The 24,425-nt window shown below is 39.3% G+C and overlaps 1 protein-coding gene across 1 annotated transcript in view; it reads left to right on the top strand.

Moving 5' to 3' along the window:
- The window catches only part of LOC149791825 (transient receptor potential cation channel subfamily M member-like 2), a 188,742-nt gene that overhangs the window by 66,220 nt on the left and 98,097 nt on the right, over positions 1–24,425 (top strand). The window contains exons 13-15 of the mRNA XM_089969480.1: positions 10,938–11,038; positions 13,153–13,305; positions 23,897–23,959. Of these exons, the coding sequence (XP_089825606.1) occupies positions 10,938–11,038; positions 13,153–13,305; positions 23,897–23,959 (317 nt within the window). The remainder of the gene's footprint in view (positions 1–10,937; positions 11,039–13,152; positions 13,306–23,896; positions 23,960–24,425) is intronic.

Below are 24,425 nucleotides of genomic sequence, written 5' to 3'. Positions count from 1 at the left end.
TAGTTTTCTTCTGTGGACTTTTCTTTGTCTGGGGACTTTTTCTCTGTTTCTTTTTCTGGGGGCTTCTTTTCTTTTTCCGGGGTGGTGTCTGGTAAGAGGAGGGTCCTGCCACTGGAGAAGTTCTCCTTGGGGACCTGGTCTTTTTCTTCTTCTTGGAGCTTCGTTTGACTTTTTTCTTGGGGAGAACTTTGGGGGCATTAGGATCCCATTTTAAGAGAGAGCGAATGATGACCCCTCCTAGAGTACCGCTCCCTCCAGGTTTCAAAATGATTTATTTTTTGGTTTGAGTGTCGATGTGAGGATCGGCCAGTTGGGTCAAAGCGACTTTCTTTCGATCAAAAAAAAGCGTTTGGTTTGATGAGGAATCTGAATGATCCCTTGTAGTAATTGACGTGCTGTAACCGTGAACCATCGTAAGACTTCTTTGAGACTAGCTTCTAAGACACGTGCTCGTGTTTGTGGATTTTTTTCTCGACTGATGCCATACAAGGCACGAATCAATTTGACGGGAAAATGTGACTGAAGGGACGTCATGTTCAAACTCTGTGAGACAGACGAAAAGTGTCTGAGGTTTTTATAGATTTTTTTGTGGAATGAAATTAAGTCGGGGACGGAGACGTGTACAGGACAGGCCCTCCGTCTTGGCACCAGTGGTGAAACAAGTGGGTACGAAATCGCAAATCATCGGGGGTGGTAGGTTTCAAATCGACGAGTAAATAGGCGTGTGGAGTTTGAGTGGCATCGTCGTACGCCTGAGTCAGCCAAGGCGTCCCTAACTGTTTGGCTAAGACTTGCACTTGCGATTTATCTCGAGGGCTTTTAAACAAGACCACGTAATGCGCATTGAGACTGTTGGTGCGATGGGCTTTACTTTGTTGAAACAAATTTACGATGATGCCCTTTGCGCGTGAACCACAGTTTAATTTCTTCTTCGTCTTCTCCTAACATGTCGTCGAAAATGACCAAATGGGTTCGACGGGAGTCAGAGACGATGCCGTCGTCTTCTTTAGGAATGCCTTCCATAAACACGATGGAATCGCCTTGACTTTCTCGCAAGAGGTTGTACGCCGATTGCCACTCTTTGTAACACCAGACGATGCGTTGAGGTGGCCGATCGATCAAATGATGTTTATGTTCGATCAAACGTTTGACGAATTCGGTTTTGCCTGAACCGCTAGGTCCAGCAATGAGCATGTTAAAGGGATGGCGAAGATACAAAGCCTCCCAACTGGCACGATCTAAGTGTTCGTCGATGACTTTGACAGTAGAGGAAGAGGGAGTAGAGACAGCAGCGGTAGCCATAGTGTTAGGAATGTCACTTGTGACACGAAAACAAACAAGACGAGAGTTTATATACTTTTTTCAGGACACGTTTATTGAATGTTTCAAATATGAACAACACGAAATACAAAAATACATAAAAGCCAAATAGTTATGTACAGGAATAAAAAACACATCAAGACGATCAAAGTGGAATATAAACAAGTCTCTGTACAACATGTTTTGTGTAACCAAGATGTCCTAGGGACAGTGTGTAATGTTCTTACAGTCTCTACATGAGATATTGTCACACAAGTGTCCTCCCAGGATGACCTTTCAGGAACGTCCATGACAGTCCTGTCCTGAAGCGAGTGGTTGTTCTCGGTGACGGGCTCTAATGGCACTGTCACTAACACAGGCTGAAAAGTAACTTTTTTCCTTGAGCAACTCTTGTGCATACCGGGCCACTTCTTGGGTCCAAGCCTCAGAACCCCCATTTTTCCAGTCACGAACATCTGTCCAATGGGGGTGTAAGTCACAAGCTACACACACATCGTCATACACGTCTTCGGTAGCTAAAAGTTGACGAATCTTTTTTTCCGGTTGAGGTCGAGAAGTATCCAGATGAAAACGCAAGGCTTTGAGCAAAAGGAGTCTTTCGTGACCATTTAAGGGCATTGGGGTGGTAAGTACTGTTCGTAAAGAGTCCACAAGAAATCGGCTGGTAAACGAAATCCCAGAAAACAAGTCACTAAGACACACACCACTTGTCGACCCAAATTGAATGGATACAGTTCTTGTAATAATTGATGGTAATGATCCACGGTTTGAATATGGTCATTGAGTTCCTTCCACGGAATCTGTTCAATTACATGTGACATAAGCCGTGGCATGGCAGCCTGATTTTATAGTCTCTTTGTTTCGGAGCAATAAAGGTACTTTCTAACTAGACATCTTCGTTCTCCAGTAGGGAATCTAAATCTTGCATACTGTAACCGAAACGTCAGAGTTTGTCTAGATGTTTCGTCTTCCGCTAAGCAGATTCCACGTAAAATATGTTGGTAATCCTTTAACTCGTCTTCCTCAATACGTTGCACTAGGTGAATCTCAAAGTAACCAAAATTACGAACGTTTAGTTCATTCACTAACTGAAAGTGTTCAACAAGGTCTGACCACTGAAACAATTTCTGACGAATCAGTCCTCTTATGCCATTCAGGTACCAGTGGTTAAAGATCTGGTGACGTAATGGATGCAACTGTTCTTTACGTTTCACTTGTATTTTGACCAGCTCTCGGTAAATGTGTTCTCTCAACTCCACAGGCAAAGCACGAATGTTCTCTTTTAAAGTATCCATGAATAGGTCAGTCCGTACAATTCACAATCTTCTCCTAGAGCAAAAGTAATCCACATAGTGAGTAATTTCTGACCACTGCCATTCAGGGTAACGTCCAAGAATCTCACTGAACTCTTTTGATGTAAACGGTCTAGAGTGATATAATAAGACGAATGCACACTTGACCCAAAGAAATCTAACACACTGGTTGACTTTGTTCACTTTCCTCTTGTGAATTTCTCGGCACAAAAGTTCTACAGTCACCCATTGAGATTTCACTCTGCCAAGTCCCTGCCAAACTTCCTTGTAAATCTTCTCTTGCAGTTCTTTAGGTAATGATTCAATATCGTTTTTGAAATGAAGTTTAAATACCGGTCTCGATGATGTCCAACATTTCACTCCTAGCCAATCTGGTTTCTTCTTCGTCAACGACATGGTAAGTTACTTCAATGTCTCGGTCCCACTAAGGGTAAGTAATGACAATTCGGTGACCATCGAGCATGTTCTACGTAGGCCGAATCTTGCGGTTCCCAGTGGTGAAGTGACACACCGCAACTGAAGCACTTGACTTTATCCCCTTCGCCCAAGTAGAACAATCCGGCTCTGGCTAATTCTTCGGGGGTCGGGCCTCCCAGATACTTAGGCCATTTTCCTTTGAACGATTGAAGACGATTTTCAAAGTCGCAGTATTCCGACAAACGCACACGAAACGAATATTCGTCTTTCACAGGTTCGTTTCGATGAGGGTTGGGTGACATAGACAGGAGTTTGCTCAGGGCTGGCGACATCCGTAGAGGGATAGACGTGAAAGTGAACATCCACCTTTAAAACGAAACCCAGTAAAGTTTCCAAGAGGACGAGCGGCATCGCTTTCGCATCCCTTAGGTTTGACACGCACAGCATCACTTTCCATGATAGTGGTAGTGAGAACAAAGTTCCCATGATGCTTTACGGCATCGCTAAGGTCACAGAGTACAGCATCGTTCCCATCGCAAGGCTCACAATCGCATACCACTTCAGAAGCCCCACACTTGAATTGTGCCTTTCTAAACTTGTTTTGTGCTTCTCTGAAAGTATTCATCTTGTTCGCTTGGTCTTGGTAGTCACAATGAACTATCGATCTTGCCTGGGGTTCCTTTTTATATACAGGCCAATACCGACGTGTCCATACGGTAAGGTGAAATGATTGGGAAGTCGCACTCGCTTCTGGTACACGATTTGATAGACTTTTTCCAAGGGTCAACTGACGATGTGGTGAGTGGGTAAACGTACAATCTTGTTGGATTGATAGGTGGTCACTTTAAAGTGTTCATCCTCTCCAGATTGCAAGGCTTCTTTCAATACCCCAAAGTTGACCACACGACTGGTACGATAATTCAGAGTCAATCCTTTCACTTTGCACTTTGTGTGCACTTCTCCTTGTGGGTCCCGGCATTCGTGGCCGTAAGTTTTTGGACCGCCACTGACGAAACTTAGAATCTTGTCGTCGGGATGCTCGTTTGTCCAGGCTCCTAAACGGTCTCCTTCGATGTCAGGGTGCTGTTGACTCGGGTGATGAATGTAAATGCAACTGTCCGTGTCAAAGTACAGGACGCGTTCCCCTAACAGTTCTAAAGCTTCGTACAATTTTAAGCGAGCATGAGCTGTCACGTAAGCCGCAATGATGACATTTCCAAAAGGGTCGTCTTGTACAAAGTCCAGATCTTCTTCGTAATTGACCAAGATCAAATCCTCGCGAACGACGTCCACGTGTTTCATGAATTTGGTTTTGTCGTGAATCATCTGAAAGTAGCGGGAAGGTTCTGTCAAATACTCCGTCTTGGGTAAAAACGGACGTTGTGCCATTTTGTCCCACAAGCAATTTAACATCACTTTGGCAAACGATCGCCTGCCTTCGTTTTTCTCGATGTGATCTAAAGAGATGCCTTCTTGTGCCCAGTATTTCTCTTTGAATGTCTTTTGGTCTTCGGGAGTGTGACACCAGGAAGGACAGCCACTGGCTTTTTTGTTTCATTTTCAAAAAAGCATCCACGTAGTTGGCGAAAATGCCTTTCTGCGTGGGGTCACCCTTGTGGTATTGTTGTGTCTTGGGAAAGTGACAAATTTCGTACACTTCTAACAGTTGGTACCCCATATCCAGAGCTTTGAACAATTCTACGCTGACCCACGTCCCCGTCAAGGCCCGTCCTTCCTGGGTGTGCTGACAAGGTTGGTCTTGGTTGCACGTTTCGGCACAAGTACGGCACAAAGGAAACATCAGTTTGCCTTGGCAATGGTGAGGTAGCACGGGATGGTACAAGTTAGTGGGAGGCAAGACTTTGCACTTGATCAGACCTTCGTATTGTCGAATGTTTTTCAGGTCGATGTGTTCCGTGAACAATTGTGGGTGTCCTGCAGGAAAGCGACAATATTTGCACACGTAGGGATACAGCGAACACACGTCCAAGTATTTGATTTCTTCTCCTTTCTCTTCGTCGGCTTGGTACAGCAAACATGTGGCATTGGTCTTTCCTCCGTACAAACTATCCCTCGGGTTCAGGGGGTCCATGAACTGGCAAATTTCCACGAGGCGTTTAAACTCGGGATCGGTTTTCAAACGGTGATCGCATTCGTGTTCCCACATTTCCACCACTCGGTATCCTTCCTGTTCTAACTTTAAGCGTCACTGAGAAGTGGCCTGGTACAAGTCTTCCATGATTCGTTGTGAAAACTGATTTTTAGTGCCACGGTCAGGATAACAGACGCCACATCCGTGAAATAAGCAACCGTTAAACTCGTACACGATCTTGGGGCTTTCTAAGTCTCAGCCATCGACCGAATGCTTTCCGATGGTCTTTTCGCCTCCTCCGTTGCGGGCATGCTGAATCCACTTGTCTTCCTTGTCGCACAAGTAATGTAACCAGCGTAGGGCTTTGACCGAGTATTGACGTTTGACATAGTTGGTCGTTTGAGGACTGATGACAGCCACGGTGTTTTCAGGCATGAATCGTTGCCGGTACACTAAGGAACATGCTTTGGCAATAGTGCAAGCTTCTTTCAAAGGATCGACCCCTCCGTGTTCCATGAACAGTTCTCGAAATTTTCCACAGCAACGTCGTAAAATGTCCACGTCGGAACGACAATACTTTAACATTTCTTCCTGAAAGTCGAAAGGGTTGGAGGCGTGAGCTTGGTACCAAGCGTAGAAAGCTTCTCGTTGTTCGGTACGCATGTTGTCGTAATAGTGAGCCTCAGACAAATGGGGTAGAAAGGCGTGTTGATTGGCTTCTGTATTGAAAAAGTGTGGAAAGTACCCTTTAGCCATTTCTGTCATTCCAAATGTTTTAGGCATATGACTCAAAGGCATGGCTAAGTAACTCATCGAATCTTTAAACTGCACTTGTCCCACTTGCATGTAAATGATTTTGGCTCCGTTCAAAGTGACTTTAGGACGTTCGGTGCCTTGTTCCATATAGTATCTCAAAAGAAACTGTCCATCGTATCCGGAGAAATTGTGAGCCATCACTGTGGCATGACGATGACAATCTCCGTAACGTTCGATGTCCTCTTGGCTCCACGTCTTGTCGATGGGGTCTAAGACCCATTGGGTAAAATCGGCTAGCGTGTTCGGTCCCCGAAAGATTTTTTCACGTCCTCCAGGAATCTTGCTGCAGTGAGGGCAATGACTGAAGATAGGTTCTTGAATGCAGTTCTCGCACGCTCGATGAGCCACGCAGAAATTAGGAATGTGAATACCGGTCTCTTGCATGCATTCGAAACCGAAAAAGATGAAATTGCCTTTCTTCTTGTGTCCATCCTCTTTCTCTGGTGGGGGTTGGTATTTTTGCACGTAGCATTGGTGTTCCAAGTCCACGATGTGGTGACAAATGTGACATTATTTCTTTCCTGAACATACGTGTGCCTTGCCACTGTTGGTACGTATGCCTTGTCCACACGTAGGGCACAATCTCAGCAGTTGACAAGCACATTTCTTCTGTGAACCTTGTGTTTTGAAATGTTGTTGGTAACAGGTAGGACTGACAAACGTGCGCTGACAAGCTGGACAATGCACTGGTTTTTGTCCTTCGTCCAGACAGGGTTGAGAGGCCAAACATCCTGAGCATTTCCATCCACAATGTTTGTGTTGTTCTCGATTTTTATAGCCATAGTCACATTTCTCACAGTAATAACTGTATCCCAGGAATGCAGTGATACTGGTAATGGTATCGAAATGGTCATCGTGATAATAGACATGAACGTATTTTCCATCCTTAAAGTCTTTCCGTCGAAACAACAGAGGCCCGCGCACTTCTTGAGGGTGCACTTTCAAGGTGTAGCGTGGAGCTAGGACATCTTGCAAGTTTTGCATTTCAGGAATGCCACAGGGTGTGTCTTTGGACAGGCCGGCTTGTTGCAACAGGAGCACTGCTTCACTTCGTTGTTTGGCTCGGTTCGATTTTCGAATGTTCTCCCAGTCTCTTTTCCATTCTGCCGTGTCGTTCTTGTCGGCATAGGTTCGTCCCACCACGATGGCTCGGGCTAAACACATCTGGTCTTGAGAATTGTGAATTTGGACGAGACTCTTTTTGGTGCTGCGAAGGTCGTTCACCAATAACACCTTTTTGCGTTGTCCGGTCCCTTGAGGAGGAGAGACGTGGGTCATGTCGAGTGTGGCTTTTCCATCGGTGATGTCAAACCGGTCATTAGATTGTTGCACGTGTTGAATCTTGTCCATGACCATAGAAGCGGTCAATTCTGCAGGGGTGATAAACTCGATCCAAACAGGGGATTTCAAACCGTCGTGTTGTATGGAGAGTCTCAAGCGATCGTCTTCTTTGGGTTGACATTGTCGCTTGAGTGTGGTGAGCAAAGAATCCCTCACCCCAGTGGTGAACCCTTCTGCTTTCTCTAACGGTACTTCGGACTTGAAATCTTTAAACTTCACCGTGTATTTGTAAGCCGTGGTTCTAAATTTTCTAGAGGAGCGCTTTTCTGTCTCTCGAATGTCATAGTATTTTTCAGGGTTGACTAAGGGTGGCGAACTTTGTTTAGAGGGTTTGGATTCTGGTTCACTCATGTCCTCTTCAAAATCACTGGAATGAATTTGTGCCAAGACTTCAGCCCTGGTACGAGGCGATAGATCACGTTTCTGCCTCTTACTTTCTTCTTCTTTCTTCTTAAATGAGTTGGATCGTTTCATCTTGAGTGCAAAACGTCAAATGACTCAAGTTTAAACACCAAAGACTAATTTATAGTCATGGCAGACCAGCGTATATAAAAGGGTGTGTGTCTTGTCCTTTCACTATTCATTTCACTTTCAAACCGAGCACAACGATGGAAGAGACTAGCCAAATCGAGCGTTTCATCAGAGCTTTGCGAGGGGTCATTAGAAAATTTTCTTCGGACCAGCCTTCGGACTACTCTCCTTCTTTTCGAGATAAAAGTGAAGATACTTGCTATATCTGTCAAAAGAAAGGGCATTGGTCTTCAGAGTGTCCAGACCGTCAAAAAAGAAAAACAGGGGTTAAAAGAGACAAAAGTCAAGATACCTGTTATTATTGTCAAGAAAAAGGACATTGGTCTCCAGATTGCCCGAAAAAGAAACAAGAGGAGTCAGAAGAAAAGAGGGATTCTTCAGAGGAAGAAGAGGAGGAAAATAGCAGACAGGTGAAGAAAAAGAAACAGGAGAAGAAAAGAAGAAGGGAAGAAAGTGAGGAGGAAGAGGAGGAAAAGACTGTGACGGTGAAGAATTTAAAAAACAGAGAGACTAAACAGTGAGACAGAAGAAGTGAATGTACTTTTTAAAGTGCTCTGTTGTGAATTGTGAATTGGATTGTAACTATTTATAAAAGAATAAATTAGGTATGAAAAGGTAAGTGTCTTTGAGTTTTGATTTTAAATAAGAAGCTACACTCACGCACTCGTATACACGTACTATAGGGGTAAAATGTTTTTTTTTTGTTGTTTTTTTTTGAGTTATTGGCAATTGAAAGTCTATCTCTTTTCGAGAGAAGTGGGTGGCCCTGAATTGGGCCTTTGGTTTTTGGTGTAGGGTTGAGTTTAAGCAATCAACTTTAACTGCCTTAAGCCTTTGCCACGGCGGAGGCCTACTTCTGATGATGATGATTGAGCTGAAATCACTAAGGGTGGTACGGTAGGCTTAGTCACAGGGTTGGCGTGTTTAGCTCGGGAAGGTCGTATTCTCTTCGGCCGTGATAAAGAAGTCTGATACATTTGTTTCAGACTTCTTAACTCCGCTAAAATGTCTAACAGTACCGTGACCGTTTGATTTTCACCCTCTTGTTTATTTGCTGCTGCTTCTTCTTCTTCTTCTTGTTTTTTTCTTACCTCTTCTTGCTGTTGTTGCTGTAAAAGAAAAGCTTGTTCCGCTTCCTTTTGTCGTTGTATAAATTTCTCCAATTCTTCTTTCTGTCTCTGTCTAAAATTCTCCACGTGTGGTAATGAAGGTGACGAAGGTTCCGGAACAAATTCTTGCGAGGTAAGAAAATCCACAAAATCCCAATTCACCTCTTCTGAAAGTAAGTCCGGGTTCCCTTGGTGGTCTCCACTGCTAGTGCACCCCTATGGATCGGTTTCTGCTTTTCCGTCATGTTGAATAACTGTCGCATAGATTGCCTGCACACAGGCGCTAGCGAATCTATATAGACCACGTGACGTCACAGACTGCTCTCTTCGGATTGGATGCGGGCTGACTGAATTTTGTAACGCGTGTTTGGATTGGTCAGCAAACTCAATCCGTTTCAATCCTACCTCTACCTATAAATAAGTGCAGTTCACTGCATTGATTCACCTGTTTTCGGCGCCTCAAGATGTGGACCGATGTGCAATCTTCTATGCTTGTGTCTTCAATGATGTTCCGGACGGACATATCCATGTATGTCCGATCCAACTGGACAGTTGTTCAGAGGAAAGACACCAGTCTGTGGATACGTAGGATCGAGGTAGAAAGACAAGGATGCCTCAAAAGAGTCCTGATTTACGGTCTTACAGTGAGACGCTGCCTAAGGACAAGAAGAAGACCAATGCGGTGCCCCTTATGTTAATGGATACATTAACATAAACCCAAAGGCCCTTTTCAGGGCCACCCACATTTCTCGAAAAGAGATCGACTTTCAATTGCCTACCCCATTTTTTAATTTTTTTTTTAATTTTTAAAAAGAAAAAAACAAAAAAAATTCCATGTTCAATTCCCCTTGTCCCTAGAATTGCTTTTTTCTCCCATGTTAAATTTCCCTTGTCCTTAGACTGACCCAAAATAGATTCCCATGTTAATTCCCATTGTCCCCAAAGTGCCGGGCCAGTTTTCCCCATGTTAAATTTGCATAGTCCCCAAAGTGCAGGGACCCTGTTTTTAATGGTAAGTCCCATTGTCCCTGAATCGCCCCCATTCACTACTTTTATTATGTGATGGTTAGTACTTTAAATTAAACAGGTCAAATTTAGACACAAGAAGACGACTATGAGCTCTCAGACCCCAAGACATAATTTCTCTCAACGTAATTTCCCACATACCATCCAGGACACATTTGAAAGAAGTGGAGATTTAGTGGGAGATTTGTTGTCCAGTACTACTGTAAATGTCTTACTCAAATTATCTGCTTAAAAAAAAGTTTTGGTCATTACTTGCACATTCAGCACGGAATGATATGGATCAAAAAACAGAGTGTTATTACAGCCTGTTTCCACTAGAATGCAGAAAAACTGCCATTGGTGTTATATATGTTCAGTGAATACTGAATATTTGCAGGGGAGATAACCAATGCGGTTTACGATAGTTAAGAATTCATTATTAGAAAACGGACAAAGAAAATGAAGAATGATAGCAAAAATCTGGAAAATACTTATACAAAAATTCTGGTCTCTCTTTCAACAAAACACAAAGAATTAAACTATAAACCATATGATATAGATATAAGAAAAAATGAAAGAGCAAAACGTGATTGATATATCTATCTGTCTGTCTGTCTGTCTGTCTGTCTGTATGTATATATATATATATATATATATATATATATATATATATATATATATATATATATATATATATATATATATATATATATGTGTGTGTGTGTGTGTGTGTCCTTAGCATTGTATGTTATAACAGCTCAATTATCGTTTTATTTTGAGTCCCATGCACAAACAACTTTCGTTTAATTGATTAAGAATATTTATATATTTTTAAACAAATGTAAATTACATGTGAACCCTTCCCACGGTTTATGAAAAGTTAATAAACTGTGTCAAGTGCAGTTACACCCACTTCCTTGTCCCCATGGAACCTTACCATTTTAAACACCCCATGACATATAAATGCCGTGTACGCTTTTCTGTCTTATTCAGCGAACAAGAACCAGGTGATGGACCAACTGAAACTCGCCTTAGCCTGGAACAGGATTGATATCGTTAAGAGTGAGATTTTCGCAGATGACAAAAGTTGGCTGGTTAGTCTCTGTCTCTCTTTCTTCAAGATTTTGTCTGCCTGTTATGAAAATGAATCATTTTGTTTAAAATCCCCTTTCTTTCTCCCTACCACCGGCCTTTTAGTTTAAAATTTAACAAAATACAATGGATCACATCTTTATTTGATAATCTGAATAATATATTATGTAGGCTTGCCATAACACGTTTGTTTCAGAGACTACATTGGCATCTGCTGTAATGCTGCTTTTTCTACAGCAGTAAAGTGGCCTTATACAAAGGGTGGCTTTTCTAGATGGTGCCATAGAGATGTGTGTAGTAATGATATGTAAGGTAAGAAAATAATAACTAATATTGAAATCGGATTTAATATTTTTTATTAGAAAGTCACATTCATGTCAGTAGTGTGATACAATTTATAATTGAAAATAATTATTACTGTTCTTAAACAACTGTGCAGGCGCAGACATCTAGCTGTAACTATTGTTCTCCTTTCATTCCATTTTCCAGCTGCTGCAAAATGTTTTGTTCATATGTAACAAAGTTAATGTTTAGGAGACTTTTCAACGTCAAGTATCTCCGCAATGTGTACAAAGGCAGTAAGCTAGCCATGTGACTTACTGGTTATAGTCTGGCATATTGTCAAATGCATTTTATAATCTATGCAACAGAAGACTGATCTGTCATACAGGTTCTACATCGATACCACCCTATGTCATGCCTAATTAAGATGAATATTGCTGCGCTTCTCAACTGTTAGGTTTGTCTTCTTGACAGTTATCAACTGTAGCAATAGGCAGTAATTATTCAAGTAAAAAAAATCTTTACATAGCACTAATGATAACTGGATTTAAATAGCTTGCTTCTTTGCATGCAGGTACAGGCAAATCAGGCTTACATGTTATGAACGATACATCCTAGAGAAATTTGGTTATGGTGAAAAATGTGATATGCTGCGCAGCACGTTTTGGAGAAAAAAAAAACCCTCATAGGTGCTTGCTGTCAATAGATGGCTCTGTGATATCTCCCCATATACAATCAGTAGTACCTGTACCGCAAAGAGGATACAATGAAATGTTTTTAAATTGAAGAGTATTGTTGTATACAATTTATCTATACATAGGCATCATCTAGAAAATAATGTTAATTTTTGTTTCCAGTAATTATTTTTAGCTAGTCAGAGACCTATAATCTTTTGAAAAAGGTGCTTCATATCCTGCTACATGGAGGTTGGTTCATTAGGTCACAAAAGATTAGTACATAATGACTTGAAAGCAAACAGTTTGACATTGTGAGCTATCTAGTCATAGGCCAGAAGAGGTTATGGGATGGCATTTTTTGTTCTCTGCTCATTTGTTAAAAAGCTTTTTTTATTGCTAAACTACTTGGAGGATCGTTATAAAACTTTGCACACACATTGAACCCAAGGTCTAGTTGTCATGAATGAAAAGGTGACACTTGTACATCCAACATAGTCAGCGCAGTGGCCATCTTTAAAATGTTGTTACTATTACACTGTGTAACGGAATAGACATAGCAACTTTAGGTTTTCAAAGGAAAGGTTTATTATGATGTCTAATTAGTCCCAGATGAAACTAGCACCGCTCTGAAATCTAATATTTAGTATTCATACTGACATGGGGTTTGGATCATAAGTCTTCTTATATTGTCTGGTTGGTCTTAAATAAAACTGGTTCTGATACAACGTCAAAATGGCTGCCATTATTAAAATCTTGTTATTGTGATTCTTTAAGGATGGATTCTAATGTTGATATTGGATTTTCTTGAAAGACTTCTTATTTTCCTAGCTGGTCCTGAAGGAAAATCAGACACCAAGTATGTCACCTATGTCGGCCATCTTGAACGTTTATCGCTTTTTCTCCTAAGCGGAAAGTGATATCGATATAAAGATTGTTTCAAAATAATGTCTTATAATTTCTAGTTCCTCTTAGATGATCCTATATCAAATATAGTCCCAACGGCCGTCTTGAAAACCTTGTTATTGTTCCAGAATATCCGAGATGGTTTAAATTTTCATCATTTAAGAAGAAGAAATGGTCTTATCTTGGATTTCTGAAAATTATTATTCGGCCAGTATGGCGTTAGTCCTTAGAGAGATTTTTGTTTGTCATTTCAGACTCTCAACTTAGATGATGTCATGTTATCTGCCATGCAGCTGAACAGAGTGGATTTTGTGAAACTCTTTTTAGATAATGGCGTCAGTCTCAAAGAGTTCCTGAAAACCAAAAGACTATTACAGTTATACAAATATGGAAGCGCAAAACATACCGTAAGCAAAATGTTTACTATACCGTATACTGTTCTGTCATGTCTTTTTTCATTATTAAGTTTCAGCTGGCCTGTCTGTAAGGCCACGTGAGCTTGTAGTATGGCGCAGTATCTATCATCAGTTTCCTGTCATTAGGCGTCACATTATCAGCATTTGCTTGTTACCACTATGGAGACTATAAGTTTGATTTGATTTTGTTGACACATAGAATCATAATAGAATAAAAGCTTATTTATTCGCTAGGTCGTAATGGTAAAATTATGATTATGAGCGAGATATATGCATATTATTAAGGTAATCTTGGTTGACTGTCTGGAAGCCATTCTACAAATCGAATTAAAACCAAATTTGCAATATTACTTTCATCATCAATATGTCAGACCAAATTCAATAATGAGCACGAATAATGAAGTTATCTTGCATCTGTCTAAACCTTTTAACAACCTGCTTATTTGTGTTTGTTTCAAATCAGACTTGGCCTAAACGGTTGTCTCATTCATATTTCAGACTTACACAATAATTAGCAAAATATGCACATAATAATTAGATAATCATGCTTGTGATAGGTTGAGTTTGTTACCATCCTTTACGTCATATTTTGGTTCTAATTACGAAGTATTTTAAATTTATATTTTGCAATTTGGTGCTTTCGATACCACAAAAATACTACAACCATTATTTTCTAGTGAAACAAGTACAGTTACCAACAGTAAACATACTAATGTAAACCATGTAAATCACATTTCAAATCTTGTGAACGCCATTGGACTATGTTTTAAGACAATATATGAGGATATTAGAGTATATGCATAGTTATTGGGATATTTAAAAAGAAATCTGTAAACGTCTTTCGATTGAGTCACTTCTGTGATGTTTTTGCTTACAAAGAATGCATGCAAAATTGGAGACTTTTCGCCTTCAGCTTGTCCAAAAGGTCAAATTAAATTGTTAGAATCTTAACTTACACTGCCTTTTTCATTAGCATAATTAATCTCTTCTTTTTTTCCATTTTCATCTTTCTTCTTTGAATACCTTACTCAATCATAGTAAGTTAAGAGTACATCCACTACCTTTCAAATCGAGTCCTCCCAACAAAAGTGCTACAAGATCATCTGCTGCCACAACAGAGGTCATATCTCTAGTCCATTTGTTTAGCACCATATTCTATCAGTTATTAGTTACTACTTTCACTCGTGTCTTGCCAGCATGTACGTTATTTAGGCCTCATAAATATCACCCACTATTTGTCAGTTGCACGATTCCTAGATAAAAGGAAGTATACTCCTGCTAATTTGCTGTCTCTTTTATCTTAATCTTTGATAATATTTTGCACTGAACTTGTCTTCCTTCATTTTGCGATAATCGTATTGGCACAATGTCTTTATTTTGTTCTTTGTCAAATATACTACCTAACAGTTTTTGCGTGCTCCATCAATAATTTGATCGGACTATGACATGGCATATTCTGGTAATATCCCTTGTAGTTTTAGCGTTATGTTCACAATAAATTATACATGAGGCTTGACTGATTTAACCTGTTAATATTATTGCTCTATCCTCTCCTCGGGTGTTAATGCCATGGGAAGCATAAAGTACTTATGGTGTAAACATCTGTAGCTGATTTAGACCAACCTGTATCACTTGTATCGAAGGAAATTCAGGCCATACATGTGATATAAGCTAGCATCTGCCTGAAGATGAGTGACTGTCAGACCAGTTTCTGTAGCAAATGAAAGAGTGTGGCAATGCACAATCAAAAATGCAGACGTCATGTGTCTCGCTGTCATCGCTGCCACTCTTGGTACTTTCTTTTGACAAAATCACTGGAGGCTTAACAGTTATCGAAAAAGAAAATTCTGTAATCATGACCAATATTTGATTATCACACTATGCTAGCCCCACAGTAGGTCACATCCCATCAGTATGATTAAACTTTCATGGCAAATACATTATTGGTCCAGTACCGACAAAATGCAGTAGCCCATCCTGACTACTAGCAGATATACAATCAACACAGTATTCCTGGCTACTATCGTATGTTTCTCGATAATCAGCAAGGGATAACAGTTCTGGCACAGCATCCACCTACACCTTCAACCTACGTACAGTGATCGATTTTCCATGTATACCCTGACCCGGCATGAAGACATAGGACATCGTCTGGCCAAGACAGTTTCAACCCCAGCTCTGACTCAGGTAGATAGTATATATAGCAAGGTAATTAATCTCACGCCTCCCAGCACTGGTCCCACGGGGTTAAAATTGACTGGCACTGGAGTGTTTCATCTCCTGTCACAGTTCTGACGTGGTTGAGTATATGGTTGTCCCCAGTCCTACATGTCCAATTTCACTCCCATACCATAACTAACAGACACAGTGAATGCCCAGAGATGACCATGTCCCAGCATGGACAAACTCCAAACCTTATTCACTGTCGTCCATTGTTCATTGATCGATGAGGTCTTCCTAGCTTCTCTCTCCAGTGATCTGCCGACCTGCACCTTCTCTGTGTATGGATTTTACAAAATTCCCACATCATTTAATCTTTTAGACAAGAATGACCGACTATCATTCAAACAACTACCAGGACTCATCACTTCTTAACTTGGACAGGCACCTTCAAAGCCCATGTGAATAAATGCCTTTCTTTTCATATTGGTGAATTCCATCAAAATGTTAACCTGGCGTGTTGACCTTCCACCCTGATGTCATATATGTCGACAGAAGCATTGCGAGTCTGCAAATGTTAGATCATTCTGTTGTACGTATGGACGGAAAGCCTTCCTTGACAATAACTGGTTTGAAATGGTGCAGTGACAAAATCCATGTACAACATGGTTTCCTTGGATATTTGCCAGCACTCTGAATATAAATTTAATTTTTCTGTCAAGAACTCTGCTGATGGTCACTCTTGGGAGTCAGTCTAGCTTAAAGAAAGGAATAAGTTTTTTTTTTATCTACGTGTGTTGTCCTGAAGAAATATCTTAGATAGGAACAGGCAGTCGGAAAGGTAAACTGTACATAGACCCAGCAACATAGAGCCTAGTCCTCGTTTCCTAGGCTAGATGAGACAAATAGAAATAACGTCCACCTTTCTCTCAGCAAGGATTCAGATTCAAATTGCCACTCTCGACAAAATTGGGGAAGATAAGGACCGGTTTTGACTCAGATTCTCTCTTTATCTATTTTAGCAGAACCTGATTCCATGCATGTACCACATCTATTGGTGGAAATATTCAATATTGTTCCTCCGAATGAGAGTGACACTACCCTGTTGATACAAGTTGATTCAGAAGGCCTCAAGTCCATGTATAGCAAGTGTCCCCATTACCAAGGCTCCATGCGCTTTAATACAGACATCTCCAGAGTACTATAGAAAACTGACATTCCACAGCAAGAATTGAACGTTTGCCTCAAACAGTGGGCCTGAAATTGTTCCCAACGCACAATTTTACTCTATACATGTTATTATTCCTAAAGCCAAAAAGAGAACTTCCTCCAGTCATGGATCTAATTGTTCCTATCCAAATCATTTGGGGACACCACATTCAGAATATAGATATCAATATTGGTTCTTAATACCGTCTTATTTCCATTCAAAAGTCTTCCAAAAATGAATAAGCCTTAACTTGTATCAGGTGAGAGCACTCTCATTTGATTGAATATCAATCCCTGAATCTTCATAATGGCTAATCAAACTAGAGTTGTGAGGGACAAAAAACAGCACCACCATCTCCCTTTTTTCTCCTTTTCTTTGGGGAGAGGGAAAGAATCACCTTTTTATGCATTACCCCCACCCCATAAAACTGCCCATTCCATAAGCTCCCTTACCATTTCTTATTGCATTAAAATGATTGAGAGCTCGGATATGCCACCCCACCTCCAGCTCGGTCTCTCGTATATTATGACAGTGTTGCTTATGTAGGGCTTCTATGAGGGTTTCCATGACCATCAGTCTGATTGGGTAAGGCAGACAAAACGCAGTTATATTGTACAGTGATGGCCAAACATGTAGTCTACTGGCGGAAAATGTCGAATAATCAGTTCTATATTATTTGGAACACATTACGAAGAACAATGTCTAGAAATTTCATAAATTCAAACTGAGGATGGCTGCAGTTGTTTGTTAAATCTAATCAGGAAACAAGAATCGGGATCGGATTTTGAGCTGCAATTATCCTAAATTGTTGATTTTAATTTATCCAGACACTAAACTCACTTTTAATTACTGCCTTTTAAAATGTTCTTCTTACTCATCTTATGTTTGTTGTTTTAAATCATGCCAATCTTAAATAAATCTTATCTTACCTTATCTTAGACTAAGAAATAAGGTTGCCATTCTTTAGCAGCTGAGCCATCACGCCGATTGAATAAAGTAAAATGTCATGAAGTGTTTAAAGCAGATTGGAGAGCAGAATGATCATTTCCGTCGCAAAAGGTAAACAAATCATGTATATGTATGTGTCAAGCATAACAATAATAATACATTCCAGGTATAAATTACCAAGATTGTACTATTGAAAAGAAAACAAATAACCAAATTGTTACAGTAGTGGTGATGAAGCACACTCATTTATGCTGTGTAGAATGCAGGTCACTGCCTCATCGCTCTTGAGATTGGCTTTACCGGTAAGACGTATTAGGATATCTACTAGTATTTTGGAGCCATAGCGTAACATAAAAATATGTTAACATTTATTAGACGGAGTGTTTGGAATTATATACAGAGGCAAGCCATGGTTTATACTGATTTTCATGAAAACATCGTCAAACACACCGGCCGAGAGCGTGTTATGCTTCCTTATCAATAACCTCAGCTTTCTTAAACACTAAGTAAATGTTCGTGTGATGGTATTTCGTAACGTCATCCATGATTAGTTGGAAGCCTTCATGGGGATTTGATTTGAGGCTATAGTGGTGTGATTTAAGGCAATATTCGTCTTGGCCTCTGCAAGCACGTGGACCTTGTTATGGTTTTTTTGGGTAAATGTTTGTGCTTTACCTGGAGGCGGGAACTGATAAATGTACCGGCTTTTACAGCTAATCAGCAGGAAAGGGCGGTTCCTTCGAGCCCAACAACCAGCAACGTGATGACAGTGTTAGTCACTACTCTGTCGGTCCCAAACCTACAGATCCTCATTTGCTATCAATATACTTGACAACATTAACTGCATTCTGGTGCTTTTTGTAGAGTGATGTCCTAATTTTCCCCTGTCCATCTAAAGTCAGGGGCAGAGTCCGGTCATTTCTTGGAGTCTTTTGTGTCCTGTATTTTGTGTCACACTAGTTTGTGGCTCTGTATACATGTTTAAATTGGAGCTTAGAATCTAACAGCTTCGTTTTTGGAATCTTATTAAAGGCTCTAGATCTAAATAGAAATTGCATTGGCACCAGTCCTCATCTAGGTAATTTGGCATCAGTCATCATCTAGGTAATTTGGCATCAGTCGTCATCTAGGTAATTTGGCATCGGTCGTCATCTAGGTAATTTGGTGAATCTAATTTCTTGAGTTAGCAAGGACAGCTTATATCAGGAGGCTGATTTAATTTTTTAAAATTTCTTCATGATGTTGAATATTTATATTTCTTTAGCATTGTTAATAACTATGTGAGAACATTTGATTCCCAGCCAATACCGTAGTACTGTAGTTTCATTTATTTTCTTGAGTCTCGATTTTTGTGTTTAAAAAAATGAAGCAAATATCATAGGGACATACATTTGAAGTTTTGCCTTTCAATGTTTGCATATTTGTAGGTATTAAATTTTGTGGATTTGCTTCTGTATATATACACTACATTTAGAATTTAAAAGTACATAATTATGTCAAAACATACAGCGGTCGCTTCAGTGGTTAAAATTATAGTACCACTTGTATGAACTAATTTCAAACCAGTCATGATCAGTTACTTGTACACATCATCAAGGGACTCAGCTAATAACACTAAGCTAATCAGTTTTTAAAAGATGTGTCTGATTTGTACTACTTTCTGACGACCCTGGTGTGAACAGTTACTTAAGAGTGGTACAATTTAACACCATCGGTTTGTAAAATGTCTACATTCCATATATGTACCAGGCACGTAATTAGCTGCCCATTGCTCATTACAAATTAGTAAACAGTGTCAACATTTGATGTGACTAGAGTCCATCAAAATGCTAAGATCCTACCTAAGACGATGGAATTATTCCTTTGTTTGAACCTGTTCATCATATACAAACAAACTATAATCACTAGACTTTACGGGAAATAAACAGACATGTATAAAATGAGAAATGTTTTCACAAGGATTACAATTTTTCAACAACAATTTGAGTGGAATAAAGAATTGATTGAATAAATATCAAATCTAGCTTGCATATACTAGTATAAATGTATGATTCTTAAGTTTAATTTCGACAATACTAGTTTCTAAATACCTTATGCTTTGTCCCGTTGATTTCTATCCTGACAATGGTCACAGTACAAAGATTTAAAGCAGTGAATGGTAGTTACAGACACAGGATACAATGTAAATACGTGCATTGAAATAATGGCCCTGATAATTATCCTTGTGAAGGTTTTAAAACAAATTCATGAAAAAGCCAATATTTTCATTGTCAGATTACAGAAAAAAACGTTGCTGATGCATAAAACACAGTACAAAAAAGTGGGTATTACATGTGGATATGTTTTTGTTAGTTTCTAAATTAGCAATACTTGGCAAGAGAAAGTCCATGAAAACGTGTACCCCTTGAAAAATTTGTAATATTACAGTAAGGACCAACCAATGGTTGGTCTCAAGATAGATTTGTCAGGTGGATGTAGAAAAAAAGCTGTTTTAGTTTTAATGCAGTTACCAGTGAAGACAACAGTACATCTGGAACAATTATATAGGTTACACCTGTGAGGGCTAGACCGCTGTTCCATTGCATGTCATAGAGGATCGCAGCATATGAATGTTTCCGTCTAATAAACTACCAATATTACTTGTACAGGCCACCTATGTTTATGCATGAGAATTAAGCTGTCCACATATGACACCTTTAACGTAATCTTGCAGCTTTGACAGGACAGGACTTCCTGCCTTGCAGCTGCATCTTGATCCTTCAGGACCGTAAATGTTCATTGTTAAATCTGGAGAAATATTATGATCGGTTACAAAGACTGTTGTAACAGAAGTTGCATTGCCCATCAGTGACCATGATTGAAAGTTCAACAATGCATCAGCTGGAGCTCTAGGCCAATATATTAGATGGTCATAGCAATGCCATATTCTGGGCAGGAGTTGTGAACAATTCCTAACAGCGGCGGGGCGGGGGCATCTAAAATATTAACTGTTGTGGAAAACTGATGAAGAGGGCTATTTTCATGATAGAATCAACTAGCTTTCTCAGTCATGACTACTGGTACTCGGCTACTTCTTGTCATCAAGTAACTAGGGGATTCACTAGCCAGGACTAGGCTGCACACCATAATTGGTGGGATCACCATCAACTGTGATGCAAAATAACACAATAAGTCTTTTGTTTTAAAGCAGATGCGAAATGCCTGAGCGGTTTAACATAGGTTCCTGCAGGAAGTCCTGTCCTTCCGAAGCTGCAAGATTATGTCTACACAAAATAGCACAAATATAAAATACACAGCTTTAGTGTCATCAAACACCAGCCAACAATGTCAAGGCGATGGATGTGCCGTGCCCGATCAAACAAAAAGACATAATAATCCCAAATAGTTCTTCCAGAGCTATATTAATTTAGCCATTTGCTGCTCAGCAACAGATTGCAGATTTCCAACCATGGAACACTTCATATCAACTTGTGTGAACTCTCTTTGGCAATCTAGAGAAATGATGTCCCTAAGTGCCACAAAGGCATGAGCTGGAGGCCTTTCTGTTCTAGCAAGTCAAAACTGTTTACAAAAAAGGTAACATGGCAGTGCAGAACTCATCCCAGCTAACCACTGGAAGGATTACTTTCAATCGTTTTCTTGTCTATCAACTCTTTTAGACTGCTCCAGCAAAAGAAGCTATGCAGTATTTTTTGCATGTACTTTATATTTTGTATGATCCTTCTTAGCGAGTCGGTTGGTGAGCATAAAGATGATGAGGTTCCTGTTGCAAGAGAGCTCAATTGTAAGGATGGTCCTTTGTGACCCAAAGTTGAGGTATCTGCTTTTTGTGTATCGACAGGAGTTTGACAGTTGCTGGTACGATTGTGTCTGGGGCATGCTTCGCTGCCTCCACCCCCACCACTAGTGTTGTTGCATATGTAGGCCATATGTTCTTGTGGTGCATGTGGTTTATTATCCCTTGTGATACCACTGGGAGAAGACTTTCAATCCCAGGAGACCAGATATGCATTTCATTCAGTGGAAACTCAACCACACAGTTACATATTTTGCCAATGTAACACTCACTGGATCAAATTTTGTAGAGATGCATTTAGTTACATTGATGGAGTCAGGTCACTCCAAACACCTGAGGATGACAAAAAGGATGTGGGTATAAGCATGCAGATGACTGGCATTGTATGTAAAGACATGACCAAGCAGGCATCTTTCCAGTGCTACTGCAAGAGTCCTGATTTGGTGTTAGTCACATGCAATATAGTAAAGATCACCGGGGTCTGTCACCTGGAGCCATTACATGCTATACTGTTGGTGTTTTGAGCCCTATGTAAACTTACCAGTAATCAAATTGCCATGGTCTCTATCCTTGAACCGTCAACATTGTCTTTCCTGTTTCGAAGACATTGTTAGCCTCAGTCAAACTAAGAATTGTTAGCAAACCAATTTCTACCCAGAAACACCATTGAGGCACATATCGTCTCCTGCGGGTGCAAGCATGTGGATATTACATGATGGCAAGTATCAGAAAATATCCACCTTTTCACTTGTACAAAATCCTGTGAGGTCTTCCATAGGCAGAGGGCCATTTATAGCAACTTGAGTCATCGGATTTTACAGTGTGTAAAATGTTCAAGATAATGCCTTGTCAATGCAGGTTAATGTGATTTTTAATTTGGTTGGTGACACAGAGCGTGTAGGGAAATGCCCAAGATGCACATCTTTTATTCTTGGGAGGTGAGGGTTGCTGAAAGGAGTTGGGTTGTGTGAAGCAATGATTCCTCTTACATTCAGTCCCCTTAGTCCCCTTAGTCCCCTTAGTCCCCTTGCTGCTTGAAATCATGGTGACCCTCCACATGGCCTACGAGGAACTAACCCAAAACCAATGACATTTTTACAACATGTCAGCTCATGAAGTAGGGGCGGTCGCAACTAGTATAGCAATGAAGCGCAACTGCCCTCTAACCAATTATCATGTGGGTATCAATACAACAGGCAATCTTATCAGATCATTAAAGGTCACTGGTTGCATATTTTGTACAAACGTGTGATATTATTATAGTCATAAAAAACACATTTGTTACTTATGCACACCATACAAATGTTTAGTTAGAATTAAAAATCGGCTTTTTAAAATGATTTTACATTAACAGTCGGTAATTTCTGCATGACAAAACAAATATGACATACAATTATCCCTTCTATTCACCCTAGCCATTCAAGTGTTCACTTCCCCCCATATATATATATATATATATATATATATATATATATATATATATATATATATATATATATACACACACATACACACACACACACATATATATATATATATATATATATACACACACACACACACATACATACATATATATATATATATATATATATATATATATATATATATATATATATATATATATATATATATATATATGCAAATAACGGATTCTACAGATTTTAAACATTTTCATACATATGAGGAGAGGGATAGAAATAACGTAAATAAAATATATCAAATAAAAATTACAGTACAGTAATGTTACTGCATATATAAAATATTAATGATTAAAATAATCATAATACATTTTGAACATGCAGAGTGTAGACTTTGATCAAACACTTTATTTAGCATTATTATAACCAATATGAACTCAAAAGGATGTTAAAAAATAAATATGAGGTAATTATTCTAGGACATATTATTTATAGGTGAACAAGTCTGTAGAATCAGTTTTATATATAAAAAAATCTGGTCTAAAATGTTTCTTCAATAATGCTTACATGATTATAAATCAAACACTTTGAACAGTTACATCCATGGATTAGGATGCACATCCACTTCAGCAGTGGTAAATTATAGTAGATGGAATTAGGCATCAATCCGTTGGTTGCAGTGGAGTCCACTAAAAGTTGGTGTATGAAATTGACTAATTTGTAGTATTACCGTATTGAAAATATTTTTTGAAAGAAAATATATTAAGAATATTTAAAATTATTTTAAATTGGTTTTCATCATCTGTTAACCATTCTTCTGATTTTGTTAAATATCTACTGTTCGTGATGTTGAAATACCATCTTCATTTTTTAGAATTCAGCGTCACTTTGAATGCAATTGTCCACTCTAGCAGGCTTACCTGTATGCCTTATCTGAGTAAGTAACATCAAAAGAGAAGGACACTTATCTCACAAGTAACCTATGTGCTATCTCTGTAGATAATGTTCTGCATATTAATGTGTTTACTTTACCTTTCTCATTGCTAGGTCTCCACAAGAAGTGTTCTTATGCAGTTATTGAACAAGATGAGGATGAAAAAGAATGCTGAGGTTTGTATGTACTGTATATAGCAATTAGTTTTACTTGAGTGTTTTTCATTTCTACAATTTGATAAATTAATCTGATTTGAAAGCATGATCTACAGGAACTCAATATAAAGTCCATAATAAAATAATCAAAATAACTAATAAAACATTCATAAAAAAATTGGAAGAAGAATTTGTCAAAGTAGATAGTTGTCTAAGTGGGATCAATATTAGCGTATTTCAAAGGGCTTTAAATGTGGAAGAATGCTCTCTGCCTCTTTATTAGTCTCTTTTTCCATATGTTTATTTTATCAGTGTAATGAGATGAAAATAATGTAATGCTCTGTTTTTATAATCATATATGGTAATGAAATAAAATATTTTGTGGTTAAAACTACTGTGTATCTTGGAAAGCTTTAAAATCGGTAACAAAAGATCCAAGAGTAGGTAGAATATTCCATTTTGCATTGAAAGAAGTCTCCTGAAATGT

Source organism: Sinohyriopsis cumingii, chromosome 9 (genome assembly GCF_028554795.1).
Source record: "Sinohyriopsis cumingii isolate HCF-2022 chromosome 9, ASM2855479v2, whole genome shotgun sequence".
Taxonomy (NCBI): Eukaryota; Metazoa; Mollusca; class Bivalvia; order Unionida; family Unionidae; genus Sinohyriopsis; species Sinohyriopsis cumingii.
The sequence above is the reverse complement of the archived record's forward strand: the minus strand, read 5'-3'. Positions and strand labels throughout refer to the sequence as shown.